At 63.1% G+C, this 21,420-nt stretch overlaps 1 protein-coding gene across 3 annotated transcripts; it reads right to left on the bottom strand.

Moving 5' to 3' along the window:
• Positions 1–3,520: 3,520 nt before the first annotated feature.
• Positions 3,521–20,397, bottom strand: CSF1 (colony stimulating factor 1). 3 transcript variants are annotated; one of them, XM_084866222.1, is made up of 9 exons: positions 20,103–20,395; positions 16,847–16,969; positions 15,665–15,727; positions 13,938–14,108; positions 10,542–10,698; positions 8,499–9,502; positions 7,974–8,026; positions 7,594–7,652; positions 3,521–4,319 (listed from the first exon to the last, which is right to left on the bottom strand). In XM_084866222.1, exons 1-8 carry the CDS (start codon positions 20,352–20,354, stop codon positions 7,607–7,609), a joined length of 1,869 nt encoding a protein of 622 aa, XP_084722348.1. In that variant the 5' UTR covers positions 20,355–20,395; the 3' UTR covers positions 3,521–4,319; positions 7,594–7,606. The 3 variants fall into 3 exon arrangements, with proteins under 3 accessions (XP_084722348.1, XP_084722350.1, XP_084722349.1); XM_084866224.1 differs by having other exon boundaries at positions 10,551–10,698; positions 20,103–20,251; XM_084866223.1 differs by lacking the exon at positions 3,521–4,319 and adding an exon at positions 5,907–6,775 and having other exon boundaries at positions 20,103–20,397.
• Positions 20,398–21,420: the final 1,023 nt, after the last annotated feature.

The following is a 21,420-nucleotide window of genomic DNA, read 5'->3' on the forward strand; positions in this document are numbered from 1 at the left end:
ACCCCGACCCTCTCCCTGGAGTTAGGGCTCCCCAGCGGGTCACTGAGAGCCGGAGGGCGAGGAGGCTTTCAAAGAAGAACACTCAGGGGTGGCATCGGAATTCCCTTCTCATTTCTTTCAGTCGATATTTCCTACTGTTTTCTCAACGGTTGCCCTGGGAGGCACCTTTAGCATCTTACGTTAGTTATAACAATCCGATAAGTTAACATCAGTGTCATTCTGATGGGATACAGACTCTTTTCCTGGACTCCTAATAGAGACAACGAGCTGGCTCAGCCCTGGTGCCTGCCGGCGGCGACCTACCCACGTGGGCTGCCCCGTGGTCCTGGGCCAGGGACGGCCACGGGGGCCACGGCCCTGCAGGGCGCTGGCAGCGAGCTCTCTGTGGTCGGTCACTTTGCCCCGGGGCTTTCCAGGCTGGCGTGGCTCTCCTGCCCCCTCTGCGGTCCCAGCATCCAGGGCAGCAGGGCCTGACCCGCTCCCTCCCAGAAACTGGAGCCGAAAACCAGGGCACCTCCCTGGGGCAGGGAAGCGGGGCCCAGTGCCCACGCTGCCTGGCCTCGGGGCTGCCTGGCCTCTGCCCACACTCCAGCGACGTTCACGTCTTGTTTGAGGGGTTGTCAGACACCGATCCGGACCCCAGGCACCCGGCGAGCCCTCCCCTGCCGGGGGGGGGGGGGGGGGGCGCTGTCTGCGAGAGGTTAACCTCAGGCCTCTTCCTGGTCGCCTGATTCAGTTTCCTCTCTGTGGCCGGATGACGGCCTGGGGTTTGGCCGGGACCTTCGGCTTGCACATGTAAAACCCGAGTCGCTGACCCTGCCCACGAACGGGCATCCAACCCACCCTACTTTCTCCTCCGGACTCCTACCTCCCCCCTCCCTCCCTCCAGTTAGAAACCCCGGGATCCTTACCCCAGCGGGAAGCACCCAGCTCTGCCACCTGCCACTGAGAACAGCCAGGCCCTGGCAGCATCCTGGTTCCCCAGGGCCTGCCCGGAGGGGGCTGTGTGCGGTCTGGCCTCCGTGAGACCCACCGACGGAGCAACACGGGACACGCTGAATGTGGGGGCAGACCGTTGGCATGCACAGGTGCCTCCCATTTGAACGTCGGCCCAGGTGTACCTGGCTTGTGTCCTTAAAGCCGTAGAACATGAGAAGTCTGAGGTCAGGGAGGTGAAATGCTGGCCCACGTTCACAGGCCAAGCAGCCAGAGACCCAGGCCAGCCACCTGAGCCTCTGGCTCTGCCTCGAAGGGACTGTTGCTCTGTGGGTGGCATTCCTCCAGCAGCTCTGGCCTCCGAGCCCAGGAGAGGCTTGCTGAGGTCCCGGGCCTCTGTTTCCAGACGCCTCCAGGGGCTTCTGGGGAGGCCAGTGGGCGGCAGGGTTTGTTTGGTTTTGGGGGGTTGTTTTGTTTGTGTTTTTTGCCAATCTTTGCGCAAAGGCCTTGGATACACATTCAATCCACCGCCCAGGGGTCAGTCGATTCTAGACCAGCCCCATCTCCATCAGAAGCTGGGGAACCCCCTGCTGAAAATGCCTTCTCTGCATGGCTCATGAATTGTAATTATCATCTATCTATATCTATATCTATATCTATATCTATATCTATATCTATATCTATATCTATACATAAAGGGCTAATATGCTACATGTCCTTCCTACTGTCTGACCTGTCGCTATGATGCACACTGACCACTGGGGGCAGATGCTCAACACAGGGGCTGCCAAGCTGCAGTGACTTGGCAGCAATGGCTCTTGATTAACACACCCTGAAACCAGAGAGGAGGGAGATTCCGGTTTAGTTTCTTTGGGCGGAGCATGGATATCGTGTCTTCTGATTCAACCCAAGGGATTCTTCCAGGAGCCAGGGTTGAGAACCAGTGACCCAAGACTTTGTCCGTCACCCTCTCAGGAGTGGGGCGGCCCCTCTTGTCACGGCCTGGCCCAGGGTGTGCGTTTGGGCTTCCATCGCCTGCCCCTCCAGCATCCCTCACGCCTCCCCCCTCCACCCACCATCCTCTCCATTCATAGTAGGATCAGGCAGTAGGCCCCTCCCACAACCTGCTGCCTCTCTCCCCCTCCCAGCCTCACCCACTTCCCAGCCCCGAGACCTTCCCATGCACCTCAGGGCTCTGCCAGGACCTGGCCAGCAGGGGTCAGAGGTCAGGGGCCTGGTCCTCGCAGGCCCCTCACCCTTGGACAGAGCCCAACCGGCCATTTTCCCAGGCTGGGCGAGGCTGGGCGGCAGGGGCGAGGCCAGGCCGAGGTCCGGCTGCGCTGCGGGTTCCCTATTAAACAGATGCGCAGAGGAGGCTGTCTGGGCAGCGGGAGGCGGGCGGGAGGTTTGGGTAACGACGCCGGAGCCTGGAGAGAACCTTCCTTCCCCCGAGTCTTCGGAAAAGCTTTCTGAGCGGGTCTCACCCAGCAGCGGATGCCCACTCCCCCCCACCCCCTTGTTCGCCACCCTCCACCCCAAAAACAACGTTTCCAAGGACTCACACGTGGCAGCTTGTGCACTTTTATTATTAAATATATAAGCAGCTTCCTATTTTTTTTAAATAGATATTTAAATGACTTTATATAAAATAATTCATCACTTCCAAGTGTAAAAACAAAACCTCACAGTGTGTGAGCCCATGTTCCCTCTCGGCTTTCTCGGAGAAAAGAAGGGGTCCCGTGCGGCTGGCCGGGCGGGGGGCGGGGGGACCCCCCTGAGGCGGCCCGGGGCCCTGCCGCCCGAGGCAGGAAAGCAAAGCCGCCCCTTTGGGAAGGAAGCTCTTTGCTCTCTTGACTCTGAAAATACTATACGTTTGAGGGGAGGGGACGCAGGAATGCCCTCTTCTGCGTTTGTTTGTTTCCTTCCACGTTTGAATTCGTACTTTCTGGCGTCAAACACAGAGTCTGTGACGGGGAGGCAGAGCCCCCCGGAGCGCCCTCTGCTCCTCCCTCACAGTCAGGGGCCAGGGACCTTCACTTTCAAGGGCAGGAAGGGGAGTGGGGGCCCTGCCCAGCGGCCAGCAGGGTGGTCTCTCCAGGGAGAGAAGGGAAGGAGCTGCTCAGAGGGACCGAGGGAGCGGAGGCCCTCAAGGCAGCCTTGGGGAGAGAGGCTCGGGCCCTCCCCCACCCCGGCCTGCCTGGTCACAGAGACGGTGGTCCTGAGTGGGTGTGTGGGGGTGAGAGCTGGAGGTATGGCCGCCTACCAGGCCCCTCCCAGGGACTGCCCGCCCAGCCCTGTGGGCCCGTGGGCAGCGGTGGCTGCGGCCGGGGTCAGGGGTCAGGGGCGTGGATGTCTCCCCCAACCTCAGGGGCGTACCCATCATTTCGGAGACCCTCCCTGTGACTGTCTCTGCCCGCCCCGCCCGCCTCCCTCCCACCAGTCACTTCCCTCTTGGGAACGTCAAAGTGCAAAATGCAGAAACCTGGGCCCACAGCAGCCTGGAGACCGGCTCCGGCGGTGGCCCAGGCGTCCGCCCGCCCCGTCCACCCCGGGGAGTCAGAGGCCAGATCCGCGGAAGGTCAGGGCTCAGGGGCTCCCTCGGTCGGCGGACGGGACGGGTGAGGCCGGCTCGGGCAGTCAGTGCAGAAGCTGGGAGGCGGAGGGCAGAGGCCAGGCAGGCGGGGTGGGCGGTACAGCAGGCGGGTCCGGTCTTCACAGTGCAATGGCTTCCTTCGAGGGGGCGCCCCGTGCGGCCCCCGGGGTGGCTCCTAGGTTCTGGGGGGCCGCGGCCAGCCTCGGCTTCACCTTGTCATCAAGAGCCCAGCAGGTCCCGAGGGCAGGGCTGGCCTTCCCTCTGCTCCTGGCACCGGCGTAACCATATTTCCAGGAAACCAGCAGAGACGCCGTCCCGCCCTGCCAATCTCCACATCTCTCCGCGACGTGTGCCTGCTCGTCGGGGCGGGCATCCATCCCTCGCCGCCAGACAGGTCCTCCGGGCCCGGGCTTCCTCCGTTCCTCCGCGCCCTCCCCGCTGTCCGCGTCCACGGGCCGCTGGGTCCCGGCCCAGGCGCTGGCTGGAGGGGGCGGGAGGCGGCCACAGCCCCGGGGGCGGGCAGAGGGGACTCCTCGGGGCTCGCCAGCCCCCCTCAAGCGGATGGGGGGCCTCCAGGGCCCACGATAAATATCAGCAGCATGAGGCAGACTCCGGCCCGCTCCGAGTCCGTCCAGAGTCTGGGGGTCGAGGGTGGAGGGGCCAGCCCAGCCGCTCTGCTCGGGTCCTGGCCGACAGGAGATCTCGGGTGGGCAGGTCACATTCCCAGGAGGATGGCAGGTGGACGCCCCGTAGCACCTCCTGCCGTGGAGAGACTGTCCTGTGCGCCCAGCTGTGGGGGAGAGAGAGAGAGAGAGAGAGAGAGAGAGAGAGAGAGAGAGAGGCCCATCAGCGAGGGGGAGCGAGGGAGGGGTTGCCGGGGACACGCGTGGGGGCGCCTGGCGTTCCTGTGGGCTGGGAGGACTTCCTCCCGCCCCTCCCCCGCCTTCCCGGCCACCCAGACGCCGCAAGGGCCAGGCCGCTGTCCCTGGCAGGGGGCCAGGCCACCGGCCAGACTGCCCTCACCTCCTGCCTCCTCCTGGGCAGCACGGGCCACGGCGGGAGGGGCCGGGCCTGGCGGGGGTCTGAGCAGGGGTGCGGGGCGTTGCCAAGCTGGCCTTTGGGTCTGAGGGAAGGAAGGGGGCATTCGAGTGCCCTTAGAACCCTCCAATGAGCCAAGGGTGAGCCCTGCCAACGCCAGGGAAGCGCGTGCCCCTGCCCGCTTCCAGGCATGCATCACGAGGGGGCATGCACCGCCCTGGGGACAGCGGAGCAGAGGGCACTGCAGAGGAGGAACTAGAGGGGCTCCCAGGAGCAGGTGCTCCCTCCCTATCGCACGCTCACCCTCAGCAGCCTCCTTCCGGACGGGCCTCCCTGCATCTTGATGTGATGGAGGGCCCGGCTCTCTCCCCACCCGCCCCCGGCCTGTCCCCTGGCCCCGCATCCTCAGAACGCTTTGTTCTCAGACCAGAAATCCCCTGGGCTCCGGCCAGCAGCTTGCCTTTGGACCCTGCGTGGAGCCCTCCTCCCGGCCATCACGGGCTCTGCTGGCCCAGGCTGTGACGGGCTGGGCGGGAGAGGGGACCGGCGCTCTGGCTCCCGGCCCGTTCCCAGGCTCTGGAGGGCTGGACTGGACACGAGGCACAGCTGGGCACAGGGACGGAGGGCCCAGTGGGCGAGCTCCCACGGGGAAGGGAGTGGGAGGGTTTTCTCTGGAGGCTCCTCACCGCCTCTCCTGGCACAGTGGCCATCAGGCTGGCGCTGGCCCTGCCTCTCCCTGAGACTCCAAGGGCCAGGGCCGGAGACCACCCAGCCAGCGTCCCTCTGACCCACGCTCCGCTCCCACCAGGCAGCCTCGGGGCCCAGATGTGTTACTTGTGCTCTTTCCTGGCAGAGCTTTCGTCAGATCCCATCTCCTAGGTGTGGCCAGGCCTGGCGCCCTACGCCTGGGAAGGCCCTGAGGAGCTGGCTTGCGTAGGGCCTGGGGTCAAACCTGATAGGTCGCCCCAACTCTTTTGCCAGCCAGTCAGTTAGCCCAGTGGTCGGCAAACTCATCAGTCCACAGAGCCAAACGTCAACAGTACAATGACTGAAATTGCTTTTGAGGGCCACATTTTTTAAACTTAAACTTCTTCTAACACCACTTCTTCCAAATAGACTCCCCCAGGCCGTGGTATTTTGTGGAAGAGCCACACTCAAGGGGCCAAAGAGCCGCATGAGGCTCGTGAGCCACAGATGGCCAACCACTGAGTTAGCCCATCAGCTCCCCAATCAACAAGTAACCAACTAGGCAGTTACCAGCTGGTCAGTCAGAGTCACTTCGTTAGCTGGCTAACGGGTTAGTCGGAAGGTTGGTTAACTAGACACAGCTGGCCATGGGTGGATCTGCCAGCCCTGAAGGCCGTCGGTCCGTGTTTATTGAGTGCTTGGCCACGTGCGGAGAAGCCCTCTTTGTATCGGAACCCGGGGCAGAAAGAGAGATGCCAAAAAAGTGGAAAACACAGTCCCTGCCCGCAAGGGGCTTACAGCCTGAGTCGGGGTGTGGGATGTACACACACACATAGAACAAGGATTGAAATGTATAAAAACAACATCCGAGTAAGTGCAAATCGATACAGTATTAACCAAATACAGGAGGGCAGAGGGGTGTGACCGACAGGAGGGACCAGAGGAGGCATCAGGAAGGAAGACTTCCTATGGCTGATGGTGGGCGGAGGGGAGGGAAGGGAGGAGGACGGGGCTGCCTGGCCCGAGAGCCAGGGGCAAGGAGTCGCGAGGGTCACACCTTTATCCACGTGGGCCAGGGCGCCAGAAGGCCGGCCAGTGTGGGGGAGACACACTTGGGAGGGCCAGGGAGACGGGCCTGGGAGGGGGACCATGTCAGGGGCTCGGTAACGGGCAGACACCCCCAGGGCAGTTTTCACAAGGACGAGTATAAACTAATCTTTGGTTAAAACAATGAATCTGTCCAAGTGGAGGACAGAGGTCTTATGGGAAAGGGAACTAGGACTTTTCATAGACCACAAGCTAAATACGAGACAACAATATGACGCAGTTGTTTAAAAAAACTAATGCAAACTTAATCTGTGCGCATAGCAGAACACTACTGTCCAGGCCAAGGCAGGAACTGTTCATGCGCTCTGAGCTGGTCAGACACGTCTGGAGCACTGTGTCCAGGCCGGGCCACACTGGCAGGGGACAGTGACAAACGAGTGCGTCCAGAGGAGGGCGACCAGGACGGTGAGGGGTCTGAAAACCACATCATATAAGGAGCGTTTGAGGGGCGTGGCCGCAGGGAGCTGCGGGGAGTCCTAAAGGGAACGTGGCTGGCTTTAGGCGTCAGAGGGCTGTCCTGGCAGAGGGAGGGTCGTCCGGGGACGGGAGGTGGGAGAAGCCGTGAGGCCTCGCCCGAGGAAGGGTTCCTCGCGGGCCTCTGGGGGCTGGCCGGGCTCTCCCAGGTCGTGATCAGACGCTGGGAGGCAGAGGGGAGGCCCCTCGGTGGGACGCTCGGCCTTAGTGACCTCGGAGAGCCTTCCCCACCGAGGCTCCGTGGCTCCGTGAACTGGAAGCAGGGAGGGGCCCCTGGGCTGGGGAGGAGGCTCAGACCGGGGAGGCACTCAGAGCGGCAGCTGCCGGGGGCGTCTGGGGGCCCAGTGGAGAGGGTGGTCTGAAGTGAAACCCTGAGACTCTCCAGGAGGGTGGAGAGCTGGCAGGAAGCGCTGGGGCTCTGGTGTGGGCGGTGGCAGTGAGAGCAGAAGCTCAGGGCAGAAATAAGAGGCCAACGCATAACTGGGAGGGCGGGGGGGCATATGTAATACCTCCAACAATGAAGAATTATTGAACAAAGAAGCAGCAGCGGCCAATGCGGAGGGGATGGGTGGAGGGGGTGGGGGGCCTGAGCGCCGGCAGGAGGGGTAGCCGCCCTGGTGATGGGCGGGAAGAGGAGGGAGGGGCGCGGGCCGGGTGTGTGGGTGTCCGGGGGATCGGTGGGATCCCCGTGTCAGGGTGAGGGGAAAGGACGGAGCTAATGTTAAGGGGTGCAGAGGGACCCGGAACCAGAGGCTTACCTTAGCCTTCCCTCTATACCGGCGTCTCCACCCGTCTGTCCTCAGGCTGGGCCAGGGGGCTGCGGGCGGAGCACAGGCTGACGTCAGACTCCAGTGAATCCGGGGAGCGAGGAAACCCCCAAAGTGGGCCCCCCGCCCCCCGCCCCCCGCACAGGAGCTCTAAGCCTCACAGGTGCAGGAGACCCAGACCGGCCTCACCCTGTGACGAAACCAGGAGAAACCCTAGGCCCTTCCTCCTCTCCTCCCCATCCTGTTCCAAGCTCCTCTGCCTCAGAGCACGTGGGAGGAAGTCCCCCCAAATATAGAGGAGAAACAGGTGCCAAGACACCCCCCCCCCCGCCCCCCGCCGCCTACAGAGCCACCCCAGCCCAGACTCTCACCTGCCCTCTGGCTGCTCCCGGGAAGAATCCATGATCCATAGCTCTCGATGGCTCTGGGACAGAAAAGGGCACTCACTGAGCAGCTGGGGGGCTGGGGGACAGGGTCCCATCCCCAGGCAGGGCTCCCCCAGAGACTGAGACAGGGGGACCAGCCACGTGACTCCCTGAGGCCTCCGTGCCCGTGACCCCCGTTTCCGCCCTGCTAGGCTGTCTCCTCTGCCCGGCCCCAGGCCCTGCCCTGGTCTACACGGCGTCACGTTCCCCCATGTGCTGCTGGTCCAGGGATACCCTCTCCGGCTCCCTGCTGCCCCCGCCCTTCCGCTGACCTGACACCCTGAGGCCCCCCCCCCCCCAATCTTGGAGAAACCCTCCCTGTCCACCTGCCCTCCTCTGTGCTCAGCCAGCCTCCTGGTGCGAGCATCTGAAGGACCCAGGCGGCCCCCCAGCCCACCTGCCCGCACCTGCTCCTCCACCCGCTGCGCCCGGTCCCCGGGAGGTGCCCGCCCCTGGCCCCCGGCTCCTCACCCGCCGCCGCCGCCTGTAGAGCAGCAGCCCGCCCACGGCCAGCAGGACCAGGACTAGCACGGCGCCGCCGGACAGCAGCAGGGGGCGGGGGACAGGCTCGCCGGCCCGGGGGGTGGAGGACGGATCCACGTCTGCCAAAGGAACAGGGTTAAGATGGGCATGGGGTGCGGCCGCCCCCTCACGTGGTGCTCCTTCCAGCCCCGCGGTGCTCCTCCGCGCCCGGGTGCTCCTCCGGCCCTGCGGCCCCCCGACCGGCAGCACGCTGTCCCGGGCGTGGCTGCGGGGAAGCCGGGCCCCAGCCGAGAGGGTGAAGAGCCGGCTGAGGCCTCTCGGGCGCAGGAGCAGGGGCCTGGCCGAGCCTGGCTCCTGCGCGTCTCTAGGCGTCCTGGGTGGACGGTCCGTCTTCTCGGCTGTGCGACTCCGGGCCTGGCCGGTGGGTCTCCCCGGGCCCGCCCTGGGCCGGGCGGTGCCAGTTACGCCCGCTGGCGGCTGGCCCCTGGCTGGTCCGCGGAGTAGAGACGCTGAGATGAGGTTGCTGTGTCGGATGGCCTCCGCCTGCACGCTGCCTCCTCCCCGCCCGGAGGGGGCGGGCTCTGGGCCTCGGGGTGCAGGCCCCTCACTAGCTTCTCCAGAGGCCTCTTCCAGGGCCCAGTTAGCGCCCAGCACGGAGTTGAGAATGTCCTCTGTCCCAGAGACGGCGGCTCCAGGGGGCTCAGGGGAACCTCCGACGGGGCCTCCCTCGGCGCCTGGGGTCCCCGGTGACTCAAAGGTCTGGCATGTGCTCCGGGGCGGTCGCTGCTTGGTGCTGCCCGGGTCCTCTGTGCGGACGGGCTGCTCACTGGGCAAGAGAGAGCTGTCCTCTGTCCCCTCCGAGCCAGCCCAGGGCAAGGCAGCCAGAGGGGCCGTGGCGGGGGCAAGGGGCTGCTGAGGGGAGGCAGAGGCCGGGTCACTGCTAGGGGTGGCTTTGGGGTACAGGCAGTTGCAATCAGGCGTGGTCACCACATCTGAAAGAACCACAGAGGGAGAGAGAAAGACGGGGGAGCTAGAGTCACCAGCCTCCAGCACAGCGTTCCCGGAGGGACGGGAGAGGGACCCCGCACCCGCTAACGCAGCCCTGGGGCCGAGGGCACGACAGGACGGACACAAGCAGGGAAGGTGCAAACCGCAGGGTCTTGTGGGGGAGAACAAAGCAGGATTGAGAGGTGCAGCCTGGGGGTCGGGGAAGACCAGAGCGCAGCTCTTCCTGGGGTTCCAGGTGGCCAGGCGCCAAGCCAGGGGTGAGCAGAGGCCTCAAGGGCTAACACAAGCCCCCCCCCCCCCCAAGCCCCACTGCACCGGCCGGAAGCAGCAAGGTGGTGCCATGCACAGCAGGGGCCACGGCCACAGGTGGGAATGGCTGGGGCTGGATTGTGGCCAAGGCTTGAGGCCTTGGCATTGAAACAAGGAGACTGGACTTGGCCACCGGCGGGCACCAGGTGGCAGGGCTTCGGTCCCTGCCTCGGGGAGCAAGGTTGCACGGACACATGACATGAGACGCAGAGACGAGGACATGGAGGGTGCATGTGTGCAGCCGGTGCCAGCACTGGGCGAGTTTGAGTGATGCTCAGACTTGAAATCCAGCCTGTCCCTTGAGGGGACACTCAGGGCGTCCTGAGACTTCGGGAGCCTGGCGTCCTGGTGATTGGCAGCGGGGTTCTCAGAGCCAGGGCCCCGCTCCCAGGCGGAGCAGCCTCTGCTCTCTCCACGGAACCTCCCGTGTGCTCGGCCGCCCTGTGGGGCCGCAGAGCCTCCATGCCTTCGGGGCTCTCCCCGAGGGGCCCCCTCTCCCGCGCCCTAATCTCACAGCCACCAGCGTGATCCTTCTTGATGCCTTGACATGCAGACAGATGTACATGCACACACATGTCAGAAGAGACATGTGCCAAGGACCACCCCGAGACGCACGAAGCCACACGTGTACACAAAACAAGCACATCTACACGCACAGGAGACCCGCAGCCCCACGCCCCACCGCCCAGGCCCGGGCCTTCCACACACACTCACCTGCCTCACCTGGGACGGAGCACTTGGCAAAGCTGTCGCTGCAGTTCTTGCTGAAAATGCTCTGGTTCGTTTTAAGGAGGTTCTTCGTTTCATTAAAGACGTTCTTGATCTTCTCCAGCGCCCAGAGGGGAGACTCCGAGAAGTTTTGGACACAGGCCTGAAGGGAGAGCAGGTCCCCGGGGTGAGGCTCAGCACGGGCCCAGCGTCTCATGCTTGTCTGTCTAACTTCCGTGGCCCTTCTCACACCCGCCTCCTTTTTCTGGTTCATGTTCTCCCTCCCTTCTCCCCTCGTTTGCAGCAGAATCAGTCTGGAGGCCAGGAGCTCTCATTTAGTCACGGGTATGTGCCAGGCACATGGCCATCACCTGGGGATCATGCAGTGAATGAGCAAGGCGGTTGCTGGCCGAGTTGGACATTGAGTGCAGCAAGGCACAGGTACCCAAGCCATTGCTACAAGTGCAGCGAGTCCTCAACATGAGGGAGTTCTGAATGACCTGAGCGTGTGTGACCACATGCCTAAGAACGAACTAAAAGATGAGCAAGAGGTAGCCAGGAGCCGAAACCAGTTTGGCTCAATGGATAGAGCATCGGCTTGGGGACTGAAAGGTCCCGGGTTCGATTCCGGTCAAGGGCATGTACCTTGGTTGTGGGCATATCCCCAGTAGGGGGTGTGCAAGAGGCAGCTGATCAATGACTCTCTCTCATCGATGTTTCTAACTATCTCTCTCCCTTCCTCTCTGTACAAAATCAATAAAATATATATTTTTTAAAAAGAGGTAGCCAGGAAAGCAAGCGGAGTTGGAGAGAACTGTCTGGACAGTGGGAGCAGACTGTGCAAAGGTCCTGAGGCAGGAGAGAGCCTGGACTGTTGAAAGACGAGGAGGAGGCTAGAATGGCTACAGTACTACCACCCAGGAGGAGAGCAGGGAGAGATGCAGTTGAGAGGGGTCAGCCAGGACCGGTCCTGCAGGCCCTGGCTGGCCAGGTCCAGAACTGTTGACCTTATCGACACAGCCGAGAGAGCCCGTCGGAGGGGTTACCAGGGAGGTGGGTGGGTGGTGGTGCCGTGGTGTGGAGCACGGCCTGGAGCAGGCCATAGTGGTGGGTCCTTCTCTGGCGTTGGTATGTCTTGGAAGGAGGTCCAAGGCTGCCCCAGCCCCATGTCTTGAGCTACTCTTTTCTGCTCGAGGGACACAGGCTCCCACACTGGGAGGTATTAAACCTGCAGTTTCCCAATATTAAGGTTCTTAAGACTCACTTGGGGAGCGTATTTAAAACCCAGATTCCCAGCGTGCACCCCGAGAGCAAGCATGTCGGACTCGCTGCTTGCGGGCCACAGCCCTGGAGCCTGACATGCTTGCAGAGTCTGATCCATGGTCTGTGGGTGAGGCCAGGACTTTGCATCTCAACAAATCTGGGGGTGAGGCCAGGACTTTGCCTGGGGTCTGGGACCCCTCACACACACACACGCCTGCCTTTGCTCCCGACCTCGGCAGCTCCTTCTCTGTCTCCCGCCCAGGCTCCGCCGCCTGACCTCTAACGCGGGCATTGCTCAGGGCTCCGTGGGGGCCCGCCGGTCACACACACCCGGCAGTGCCCTGCACGCCGCTGGCATCGTCTGTGGCCGACTCGCTGACGACTTCCAGACACCACGCTCCCCTAACGGAGTGGCACGGGGCAGAGCTTTCCTGGGCTGCGAAGCTGTAAGCATGGCTGCATGCCCATGGCCCGGGCCCAGCAGAACCCTCGTCGCTGCGGACCAGACAGACGATGAAAGACGGCAGGCATGAGAAGACCTGGGCCTGAGCAAGGGGATTAGCCACATGGATGACCCAGTTTGGACCCATTTCCTCTGCCAGCCTCCCCCAGGCGCTGTAAAGAGCTGCCAGGCTCTCGGGCCTCTTCCTGGAGGAAACGGCCCCTCAGACAGAAGGCCCCCGATGCCCCGTGTCCACAGGCTGTGTCCTCTCTCCTCAGCAGCCCGAATCCCTCCCAGCGTCCCCACGGGAGACTAGCTCCTCTAGCTCCCAGGGCTTCATCCCTCCCGGGGTCTGTCCCGTGGGCGTTCACCGGGTGGGTGGCTTGTTGAGATGCAAAGTCCTGGCCTCACCCACAGACCATGGATCAGACTCTGCAAGCATGTCAGGCTCCAGGGCTGTGGCCCGCAAGCAGCGAGTCCGACATGCTTGCTCTCGGGGTGCACGCTGGGAATCTGGGTTTTAAATACGCTCCCCAAGTGAGTCTTAAGAACCTTAATATTGGGAAACTGCAGGTTTAATACCTCTCTTATTAAAAAAGGCGTCCTCCCTCAACCCCACGCGCCCTCTGGCGACCTCTGTCTGCGTCTTCTGGAGCCGAGCTCCGCTCTGTTCACCCAGACCCGGCACCAGCCAGTGACACTGACCTCCACGTGGCCAAATCCCCCCTCGGGCTGGGACTTGGGCCTCCTGCTGGTCTCCCAGCCTCCACACCTCTCCCACGGCCCCCTCTCTGCACAGCAACCAGAAAGGTCTCAACGCCAGCTCACCACGCTGCCTGGCTCTTCAGGCCAAACCCCACACGGCCAGGACCATGGGGAGCCCCTCCGCCCTCCCCTTCTGCACCTCGGCCACGCGGCACACCTCTGGGTCCACAACACGCACGCTCCCGCTCACCCCAGGGCTCCCTCGGGGCATGCTGGGTTCTGGGATCCCTGACCAGCCTGTGGCTTCCTATCGTACCCACCATTGGGCCTCCAGATACTACTTTCTTCCTCAGAAGCCTTCCCTGGCTCTCCCTCCCCACCCTCTTCAATGAGTCCCGTTTCTCCCTCTCAGAGGGGCTGCTTCACGCCTCCTCCCCCCTCACCCCTGCAGGTCTTCCCTCCCCTGCTTTTCCCTCCGGCCATGCAGCTCCTGCCCTCCCACATGCCACGTGTGTGACCTGTCTCACCACCCCCAGATGTAAGCTCCGTGAACGTGGGGATTTCTGCCCGTCTTTGGTGCCCAGAACAGTACGTGACACACAGCAGGCGCTCGTCAGCTATGTGTGGGGTGAAGGAAGGGTCCCCTTGTGGCTTGTAACTCTGTTGTGCTTGTTCTAGTTCAATGGCTGCCAATCTCATTTGACTGCTCGCTCCACGAGGTTTGGAACCAGGAAGCTCTTGTTCCCAGAGACACTATCGAGGCCTAGCACTGCGCCTCCTGCACAGTCAGTCCTTAGCGAAGGTGTGTGCATGGAGCAATGAAGGGGAGAGAGGGAGGGAGGGAGGGAGGGAGGGAGGGAGGGAGGGAGGGAGAGAGAGAGAGAGAGAGAGAGAGAGGCGGTGGAGTGGGTGAGGGAAGTGGTTGCTCAGAGAGTGTGGGAGGGCGGGGAGCAGCCCCGCCCTGACCCGGCTCCGGCTCCAGGGCCTCCTACCGTGTCGTGCTCCTCGGAGACCTGGGGGAAGCATTCCTTCAGCCCCACCGAGAGCTCCAGGAGCTTCTCCAGGGCGATGGCGTTGGCCGTGTTGTCTTTGAAGCTGATGGTTTCCTCCATGATGTCTTGTGCCAAGGAAAAGGCTTTCTTAATGTAACACACGCGGTCTTCCTGGAAAAGGACAACCTGGAGTGGATGGCCTGGCCCCGGGGTGGGCAAACCGCGGCTCTCGAGCCACATGCGGCCCTTTGGCCCCTTGAGTGTGGCTCCTCCACAAAATACCACGGCCTGGGCGAGTCTATGTTGAAGAAGTGGCGCTAGAAGAAGTCTACGTTTAAAAAATTCGGCTCTCAAAAGGAATTTCAATCGTTGTCCTGTTGATATTTGGCTCTGCTGGCTAATGAGTTTGCCGACCACGAGTCTGGCAGATGCGCCCACCCCAGCAGATGGAGGGCTGCAGCCTGCCCCACCCTGACTCCACCCCTGACCCCGGGGCCCAGGAGAGGCTGCTGCCCTCGCTGGCCTTTCGCTCTCTCTCTTTGGGATCTGGCACCCTGGGGGTTGGGGTGCAGGGAGGGAAATGCGGAATCTGATTAGAGAGAGCTTCACTTTCTGGACGGAGCATTCCTGGCGGCCAATGAATGAGACACAGAGGGTGTTCCCTGCACGGGGAGGTGGCCTCCCGAGCTGGCAGGGTATATATGGGTCAGGTGTGGAGAGGCTCAGAGATGGGGACAACTTCTGGGCATCGCGGGGCCTCGGGTTGGGGCACAGAGAGGAGCAGACTCGGGACTAGGGCTGAGGTGGGGGCGCTGGCCAGGCGTCACAGGCTTGTGGGGAGGAAGGAGCAAGGGATGGGGGTAGTGGGTAGGCTTTCTTCTGGAGGAGGGGGCCCTGACGAGTCTGGGGGAGGGAAAAGGAAGTAGCAGGTTAGGGTCCCGAGAGCTCCCCTTAGTGGCGGGATGAGGGGTGCGCTGGCAGCAGTGAGGACTCTTGGGAAGGGCTAGAAATTGTCAAAGCAACTGATGGGGAGGCCAACCCACCATCACTTGGTGTCTGGTTGGGGGCTGGGGCAGGAGGACGCAGAAAGGGCTGGACAGGTCTCCTGGCTGCTGGTCCGTCAGCTACACAGAGGTGCCTTCCATAAGCAAAGCCGGTGCCAGAAGCGCCTGCCTGCCCCGGAGCCAGTCTGCTCGGCGCGGATCAGACCTCCACCGCTTACTAGCTGTGCTCCCTCCATCTCTCTGGGGACCATCAACAAGACTTGTGGGCCACATCGCGGTTCCATCAAGACTAAATTAGAACAGCGCCTGGCCCAGGCCCGAACTGGTGTGGCTCAGCCGATAGAGCCTGCGGACTGGGTGGTTCCGGGTTTGATTCCGGTTAAGGGCATGTACCTTTGTTGCAGGCACATCCCCAGTAGGGGGCGTGCCGGAGGCAGCTGATCGATGTTTCTCATTAAGGTTTCTAACTCTCTCCCTTCCTCTCTGTAATTTAATACTAATATAATAATAATAAAATATTTTTTTAAAAAAGAAAAGCATCTAGCCCATAGGAAGACGTGGGCATGTGCCCAGCCAGGAAAAGGGAGCCCCTCACCCTGTCCAGCCCTGCACCCTGGCACCCCAGACTTGGGCACCCAGAGGTCCTCACACCTCATCGTGCCCCCTCATGCTCCCACTCCGCCCGCCCTGAGGAGTGCATCCCCGTCGGGGCCCGTAACTCACCAGCTGATCCTCGTTCACAAACTGGAAGGGGATTTTGCATCCGGTCTCCATCTGACTGTCAATCTGTAAGAGAGAGCGGCCGGCGGTGGCAGGGCGTCCGCAGCTCGGCTGAGCTCGCCTAACAGTGGGGACTAGAGTTTCTGGGTGGATCTGGGTTTGAGCCTCATCTACTTTCCCCAACCACACGTAGAGAGAAAATAGGGGCAGACCTTCTTATCCTTTGCCAGCCCTCCCTCGGGCATGTGGGAGGCCGGAGGGAGGGCTGGCGAAGGATAAGAAGGCTCTTCCTTCGACTTCCCCCTCCATGACATCAGCTCCTGTGGGTGGTAGTGAGCTCCCTGTCACGGCAGGAATTCAAGCAGAGGCTAGACAAGTGCTGGGGATTCAGGATCTGTACGGGCTGGGGTTTAATGCCCCGAAAGCCCCTGTTGCGCCCCCCAACCCCCTCCTCAACCCCCTCCCCCAGCAGTGGTTCTGTGATTCTAAGCCTGGGTTTCCGGGGCAGCGATGTGGAGGAGGAAAAGAGGCAGGAGGCCCAGCCTGCAGGCCCCAAGCTCAGGGCCCGGGAGCTGGCTTCACCGGCGGCGCCCCACCCTGCCTGGCTGGCCGGAGGGGTGGGAGACGCTGTTCTGAGCGGAACAGCCGTGACAGCACACGGACTCTGCTTGGCCGAGCCACACTGGGAACTGGTGATGCCTCTGCTGGCCCTGCCAGGAGGCTCCGGCTCCTTCCTGGCCAGGGTGAGCCGGCCGTCCCAGCCCTAGGGCTCAAGCAGGAGCCAGGGCTATGAGGGCGGAGGGCTGGGAGTCAGGCCGGAGCCTCCACTCCAAATCCGGGGAGGCCCTGGGGCCGGGCTGGTGTCCCAGTTGGGAGCCAGCGGCAACATGTGGGCACAGCAGGCAGACAGGGCTGGCTCCTCGGGAAAGCATCCCACTGAGGGAGGGACGGCAGGCTCCACAGGGAGAACCTGTGGTGGACATTCCACCGGCCGGGAGCCCACCGTGCCTGCAGGGGCCAGAGGCCCTGACCTCCAGAAGGTCAATGAGGGAGCATCCGGGGAGCCACGTCCCGCACAGCCGTTTCTCCGCCTGCCACCCGTCTCTTTGACCTCCTCCCTGGCTCCTGCCTCAGTTTCCCCCTGAGGAGACGGTGGGATAGGCTTGGCCACGCACACACACTCACCATCTGCTGAAGCAGCTGCAGGTGTCCGTCCCCGATCATGTGGCTACAGTGCTTCGACTCCTCCTCGGTGATACTCCTGTTCACCAGGAGACAGACCAGCAGAAGCCGGGGGCCCAGCCATGTCTGTGACAGAGAGAGCACCAGTTCTCCTCAGCTCTTACTCTCCCCACCGTCTCCCCATGGTCCCCCCTCACACCTACAAGGCTACAGGCGCTATCCCTCACCCCAGGACGCAGCCTTCCCCAAACCCAGCTTCTGGGGATTGTCCAACAGCCTCGGCACAACCTTGCTCTCCCTCGATGACAAAAAGAGTGTCGTCTCCTCCAGGAAGCCTTCCCAGATTTACCCAGGCCAAGCCTGACTACACAGTGAACTGTAATGAGGACCTGGGAGGGATGCCTCCCAGCCTAAATTCCAGTTTCACAAGAAACCCCTTGAATACAGGACTCGCTTCTGCATTCCATTTTCCTGGTCTTGCAGCATCAAACGCTGAGCCAGGCATCGTATGAGCTGCCCATTCCTCTCAAGTTCATGTCCATGCACCGGCTTCCAGACTGTGAGCCAAAAAAAGATCCCTCGGGTCCAGCCCTTCCTCCCACCTGCTCCCACACAGGTCTGGCTCTGCTACTGGAAACAAACTCGGTTTCACTGGGAACCTGTCCCGTGCTAAAGGCCTGAGGAGCCCTGGGCGCCTGTGTGTCAAAATCAACAGCAGGCAGCGGCCATGCCAGCGCCAGTCCGGCTGTCCCGGCTGACACCTGCCTAGCGGAGCCCCATCGTGCCGTACCGCCAGCCGGCCAGCCAGCAGCCAGCTCTTAGCACGGCCAGGATGTCTCCTCCCTTTCAACCCAGCAACTGCTCGCCCCCGAGGAAAGTCAGAGAACTGGCTCCTGACACCCTGTCACTCATTCCCCTTCTTTCCTCCCTCATCCTCACCCTTTAGCCCTTCCCTCCCCACCCCCCCTGTCCCGGCCCTAAGTCTCCCCCAGATTCAGAGACATGCTGCTAGGGTGGGGTGAGGGCTGGCATCTTCCTAGGCTCGGGGCTCTGCCTCAGTAACCCAGAGGATGAGACAATTGATGCCAATAAACAGCGCCTGGAAAAACACAAGGCCCCAGTGACACGCTGATTTACATATAACTGAGAGCTCAATGTTCGCCAGCCCTCACCCGGGAGAGGAGGCCTGGCCTGGCTACCAGGGCGGCTGCAGGGAGGAGGGGCCTCAGGGGCCTGGGAAGATGGGAGATGGTGGAGAGAGGAGGCACAGCATGGCTCCATGAGGAGGGGGAGCAGGGGGAGGGTGCTCAGGAAGACATCCTTGTCCCAGGCACTTCAAGGCAGTGAGGTTGGGGGGGGGGGAGCAATGCTGAGCCTCAGAACCGCCTGGCTTCCGGAGCTATTTCAGGCATGGGTGTGCGGACAGTGCCGCCAACGGGGAGATGCCCTGCCCCTGGGGCCCGATGTGGCCTCAGAGGATCTGAACGGGCACCCGAGGGTTAACAGTCTGGCTTGTATCTGGCTGTGCTGCCTCTTCTCCCACCTCCTTTTTCCTCCCACCCACCAGCCCGGCCTCTGGGGGCACCCAGCAGGAATCTCTATGGAGGGCTCAGAGGTGCGGTCAGTCCTCACCTGCCTCCCATCCTGTTCCACCTTCCCCATCAGCCAAGTCCCTCAGAGACCCTGGGGCTGCCCTGCTAACCCTACCCGCCCCCCTCCCAGCCCCAACCGGGTGGCTCAGTGGGCTGGAGCATCATCCCCGAACACCAAAACGCTGCAGGTTCAACCCCAGTCAGCTCACATACCTAGGCTGCGGGTTCCACCCCAGGTCAAGGTATACATATGAGAGGCAACTGATCAATGTTTCTCACATCGATGTTTCTCAGGCTTTCTCCCTCTCCCTTTCTGTGCCTCTAAAATCAATAAAAACATACCCTCATGTGAGGATTAAAATACGTAAATAAATAAAATTAAAAAAATAAAACCAGCTCCCTTTGCTCACCTCCTCCTTCTTCAGCCCCTGTCCTGGCCTGGCTGCGCCTCTCCTCGCCCTCCCAGCTGCCTTCTCAGCCCTCTCCTCTCTCAGTTGGGCCCTTCCTCCCTGGGGATCTGCTCTGCCCTCCCTCACCCCACCTGCAGCCCCTTCCCGGACCCTGCAGCCCCTGCTCCGCTTCTCTTCTCCAGGCTTCCCCGCCCATTCTCCTCCGCAGGCCGCTCGCTGTTCCTCCAATGCCCGCTTCGCTTCCAGGAGCCGTGGCAGCTGCTGCCTGGCCCATGCAGCCCCAGCAGCGCAGCTCCTGTCCCCGGCTCCGTCCCCGGCACCAAACTCTACCATCGCCTGCCGCCACCGAGCCCAAGCTCTCCCTGACGAACTGCGCCCAAGTTTGCAAGAAAAAGATCCACAGCCATCCTCCGGCGACTCTGGGTTCTGGTCCCCCCCAAACAGACCGGAGCCTACCACCCCGGTCCCCGGCAGCTCCGTCTGGGAGCTGGGACAAGCAGCGGCTTGCCCGGCTCCTGCCGGTGCTAGCAGTTCCTGGCACAAGCCCTGGCATCCTAAAGCCGGTGACCCCTGCACTCTCTCCAGCCAGAAGCGCCCGCCCCCCAGCAGGGCCTCCAGGCGTGTGCGGGGCGACCAGGAAGGTGCCCACAGGGGAAGGCGCCTCACGGGTCACACCGCGGCGCGGGTCCCTGGGCGGCTGGTCCGTCCGAAGGGAGAGGGGCGGGGGCCTCCGGCGGAGAAGGGACCCCTCTCTCCCGCTGCCGGGGTTCGGTGTGCCCCTCCGTGCAGCGGGGCAAGGAGCCTTCCTTCCCGTTCCCGGGAAGCGCCGCAGCCCCAGGAGCCGCGCAGGGCCGCAGCGGGGCTCAGCGGGAGTGCCTGGGGCCGCGGGGCCGCTCGAGTGCAAAGATGGGAAGGCGACCGGAGCCTCTGCAGCCGGGGCCCGGGAGCCCCTGCAGCCTGAGCCCCCGGAGCCCTGAACCCCCGGAGCCTCTGCAGCCGGAGCCCCAGGAGCCCCTGCAGCCGGAGCCCCCGGAGCCTCTGCAGCGGAGCCCCCGGAGCCCCTGCAGCCGGAGCCCCCGGAGCCCCCGCAGCCTGAGCCCCCGGAGCCCCCGCAGCCGGAGCCCCCGGAGCCTCTGCAGCCGGGGCCCCCGGAGCCCCTGCAGCCGGCGCACGCGGGCAGGGCAGCGGGTCCAGGGACCGCGCGGCCGCCCGAGCTCCAGCCCCAGCCCGGCCCGCGCCCGCCCGCCCGCCGCTTACCGTGGGAGGGCAGCGCCCGGCGGCGCCCCGCGCGGTCATGCGGGCAGCTGGGTCCCGGCCCGGCGCCTCGGCCGCCCTCGCCTGCTCGCTCGCTCGCCGGCCGCCGCGCAGTCCGCGCCCCGCCGAGGCCGCGCCGCTGAACCGGGAGTGCGGAGAGCCGGCGGCGGCGCCCAGAGCACCAGGCGAACTTTCACTTTCCCGGCGGCTCCGCCGGCCAGCGCCTCGGCACGGCCTTTTAAGCGACTTAGGCATGTGGTTTATGGGAAATTACGTTGGACAGGCGCCAGACACACACACACACACACACACACACACACACACACACACACACACGCAACACACACTCCAGAGGCCCACTGAGCCGCCTCCCCGCCCCCACCCGGGCTGGGCTTCCCCGCCCGTCTTCCAGTCGCCGCTTCTGCTGCTCAGCTCCGCGCCCTCCGCGCCCTGCAGCCCGCCACCGCCGCGCCGCCCGCCCGCCGGGGAGAGAGCTTTTCCTTCCTTCCGCGCTCTCGAAGCGGATCCGGTGAGCTCGCTCTCTTTCGAACATTCCTCTCAAGGGACTTTCCCCTTAGGCCTGAAAATTCCCAATTCGGAGCAGGACTGGGCTGAGAGCAGGGCAAACACTGAGGCGGGGCCTCCCGGGCGGGCGCTGCAGGACGCGGTACCTGGTGGAGCCTGAGTCAGCAGGTTTGCAGGCAGCCCCCTCCTTCCTAGGAGCCCCCAAGCAGCCCACCCCTCTTCTGGTCTCCGAGTTTGGGGGCCGGGGGCAGAGGCCAGAGGCTGGCTACCTAGCCAGGACAGGCGTGGCTGGGTGTGGGACTGGGACCTGGGAGTTCTGCAGGGTGCCAGGAGGCACCCCTGCACTTGACCTCTGGGTCGTGTCAATACTGGCTGGCACCCTGCTCCCTCCTGGCCGCCAAAACCCCGAGCCATTGGCACCCGGGCCCTAGATTGCCCTTGGTGTTTTTGGAAATGCTTTTACTGGGAAAATGAGCCACATTTTGTCTCTACACAGAATGACTGAACGGAATCTAACGGAATCTAACGAGATGAGCCTACTTCAGGAGCTCTTCCTTGCTTCTTATGATTCAATGTTTCAATCCCACCTCGAGGGAAATATGTGATGGTGGCTGGTCCCCATGAGGCATCTCCAGCCTCAAGCAGGGACTTCACACCTGCAGGCCCCTGCGCAGAACTGGCCGCTCTGCTTGCACCCATCCCGCCTGTCTTTAAGGCAGACTCCCCTCCTCTAGGCTGAAACCACACCACACCCTCCGCCAGCCGAGCCTCCGTCCACTCCCCTGGGCAATCCATG

Source organism: Pipistrellus hanaki (genome assembly GCF_964339955.1).
Source record: "Pipistrellus hanaki genome assembly, chromosome: 18".
Classification (NCBI taxonomy): Eukaryota; Metazoa; Chordata; class Mammalia; order Chiroptera; family Vespertilionidae; genus Pipistrellus; species Pipistrellus hanaki.

Excerpts from the sequence above, each read along its gene's own strand:
- CSF1 (XM_084866222.1), bottom strand. The coding sequence starts at position 20,354 with ATGCCTAAGTCGCTTAAAAGGCCGTGCCGAGGCGCTGGCCGGCGGAGC. Across the intron at positions 14,109-15,664 it reads TTGTGAACGAGGATCAGCTG|GAAGACCGCGTGTGTTACAT; the intron begins GTGAGTTACGGG and ends GTCCTTTTCCAG. Across the intron at positions 7,653-7,973 it reads CGGGAGCAGCCAGAGGGCAG|CCCCCTGGCCCAGCCTGAGG; the intron begins GTGAGAGTCTGG and ends CTCCGCCCGCAG.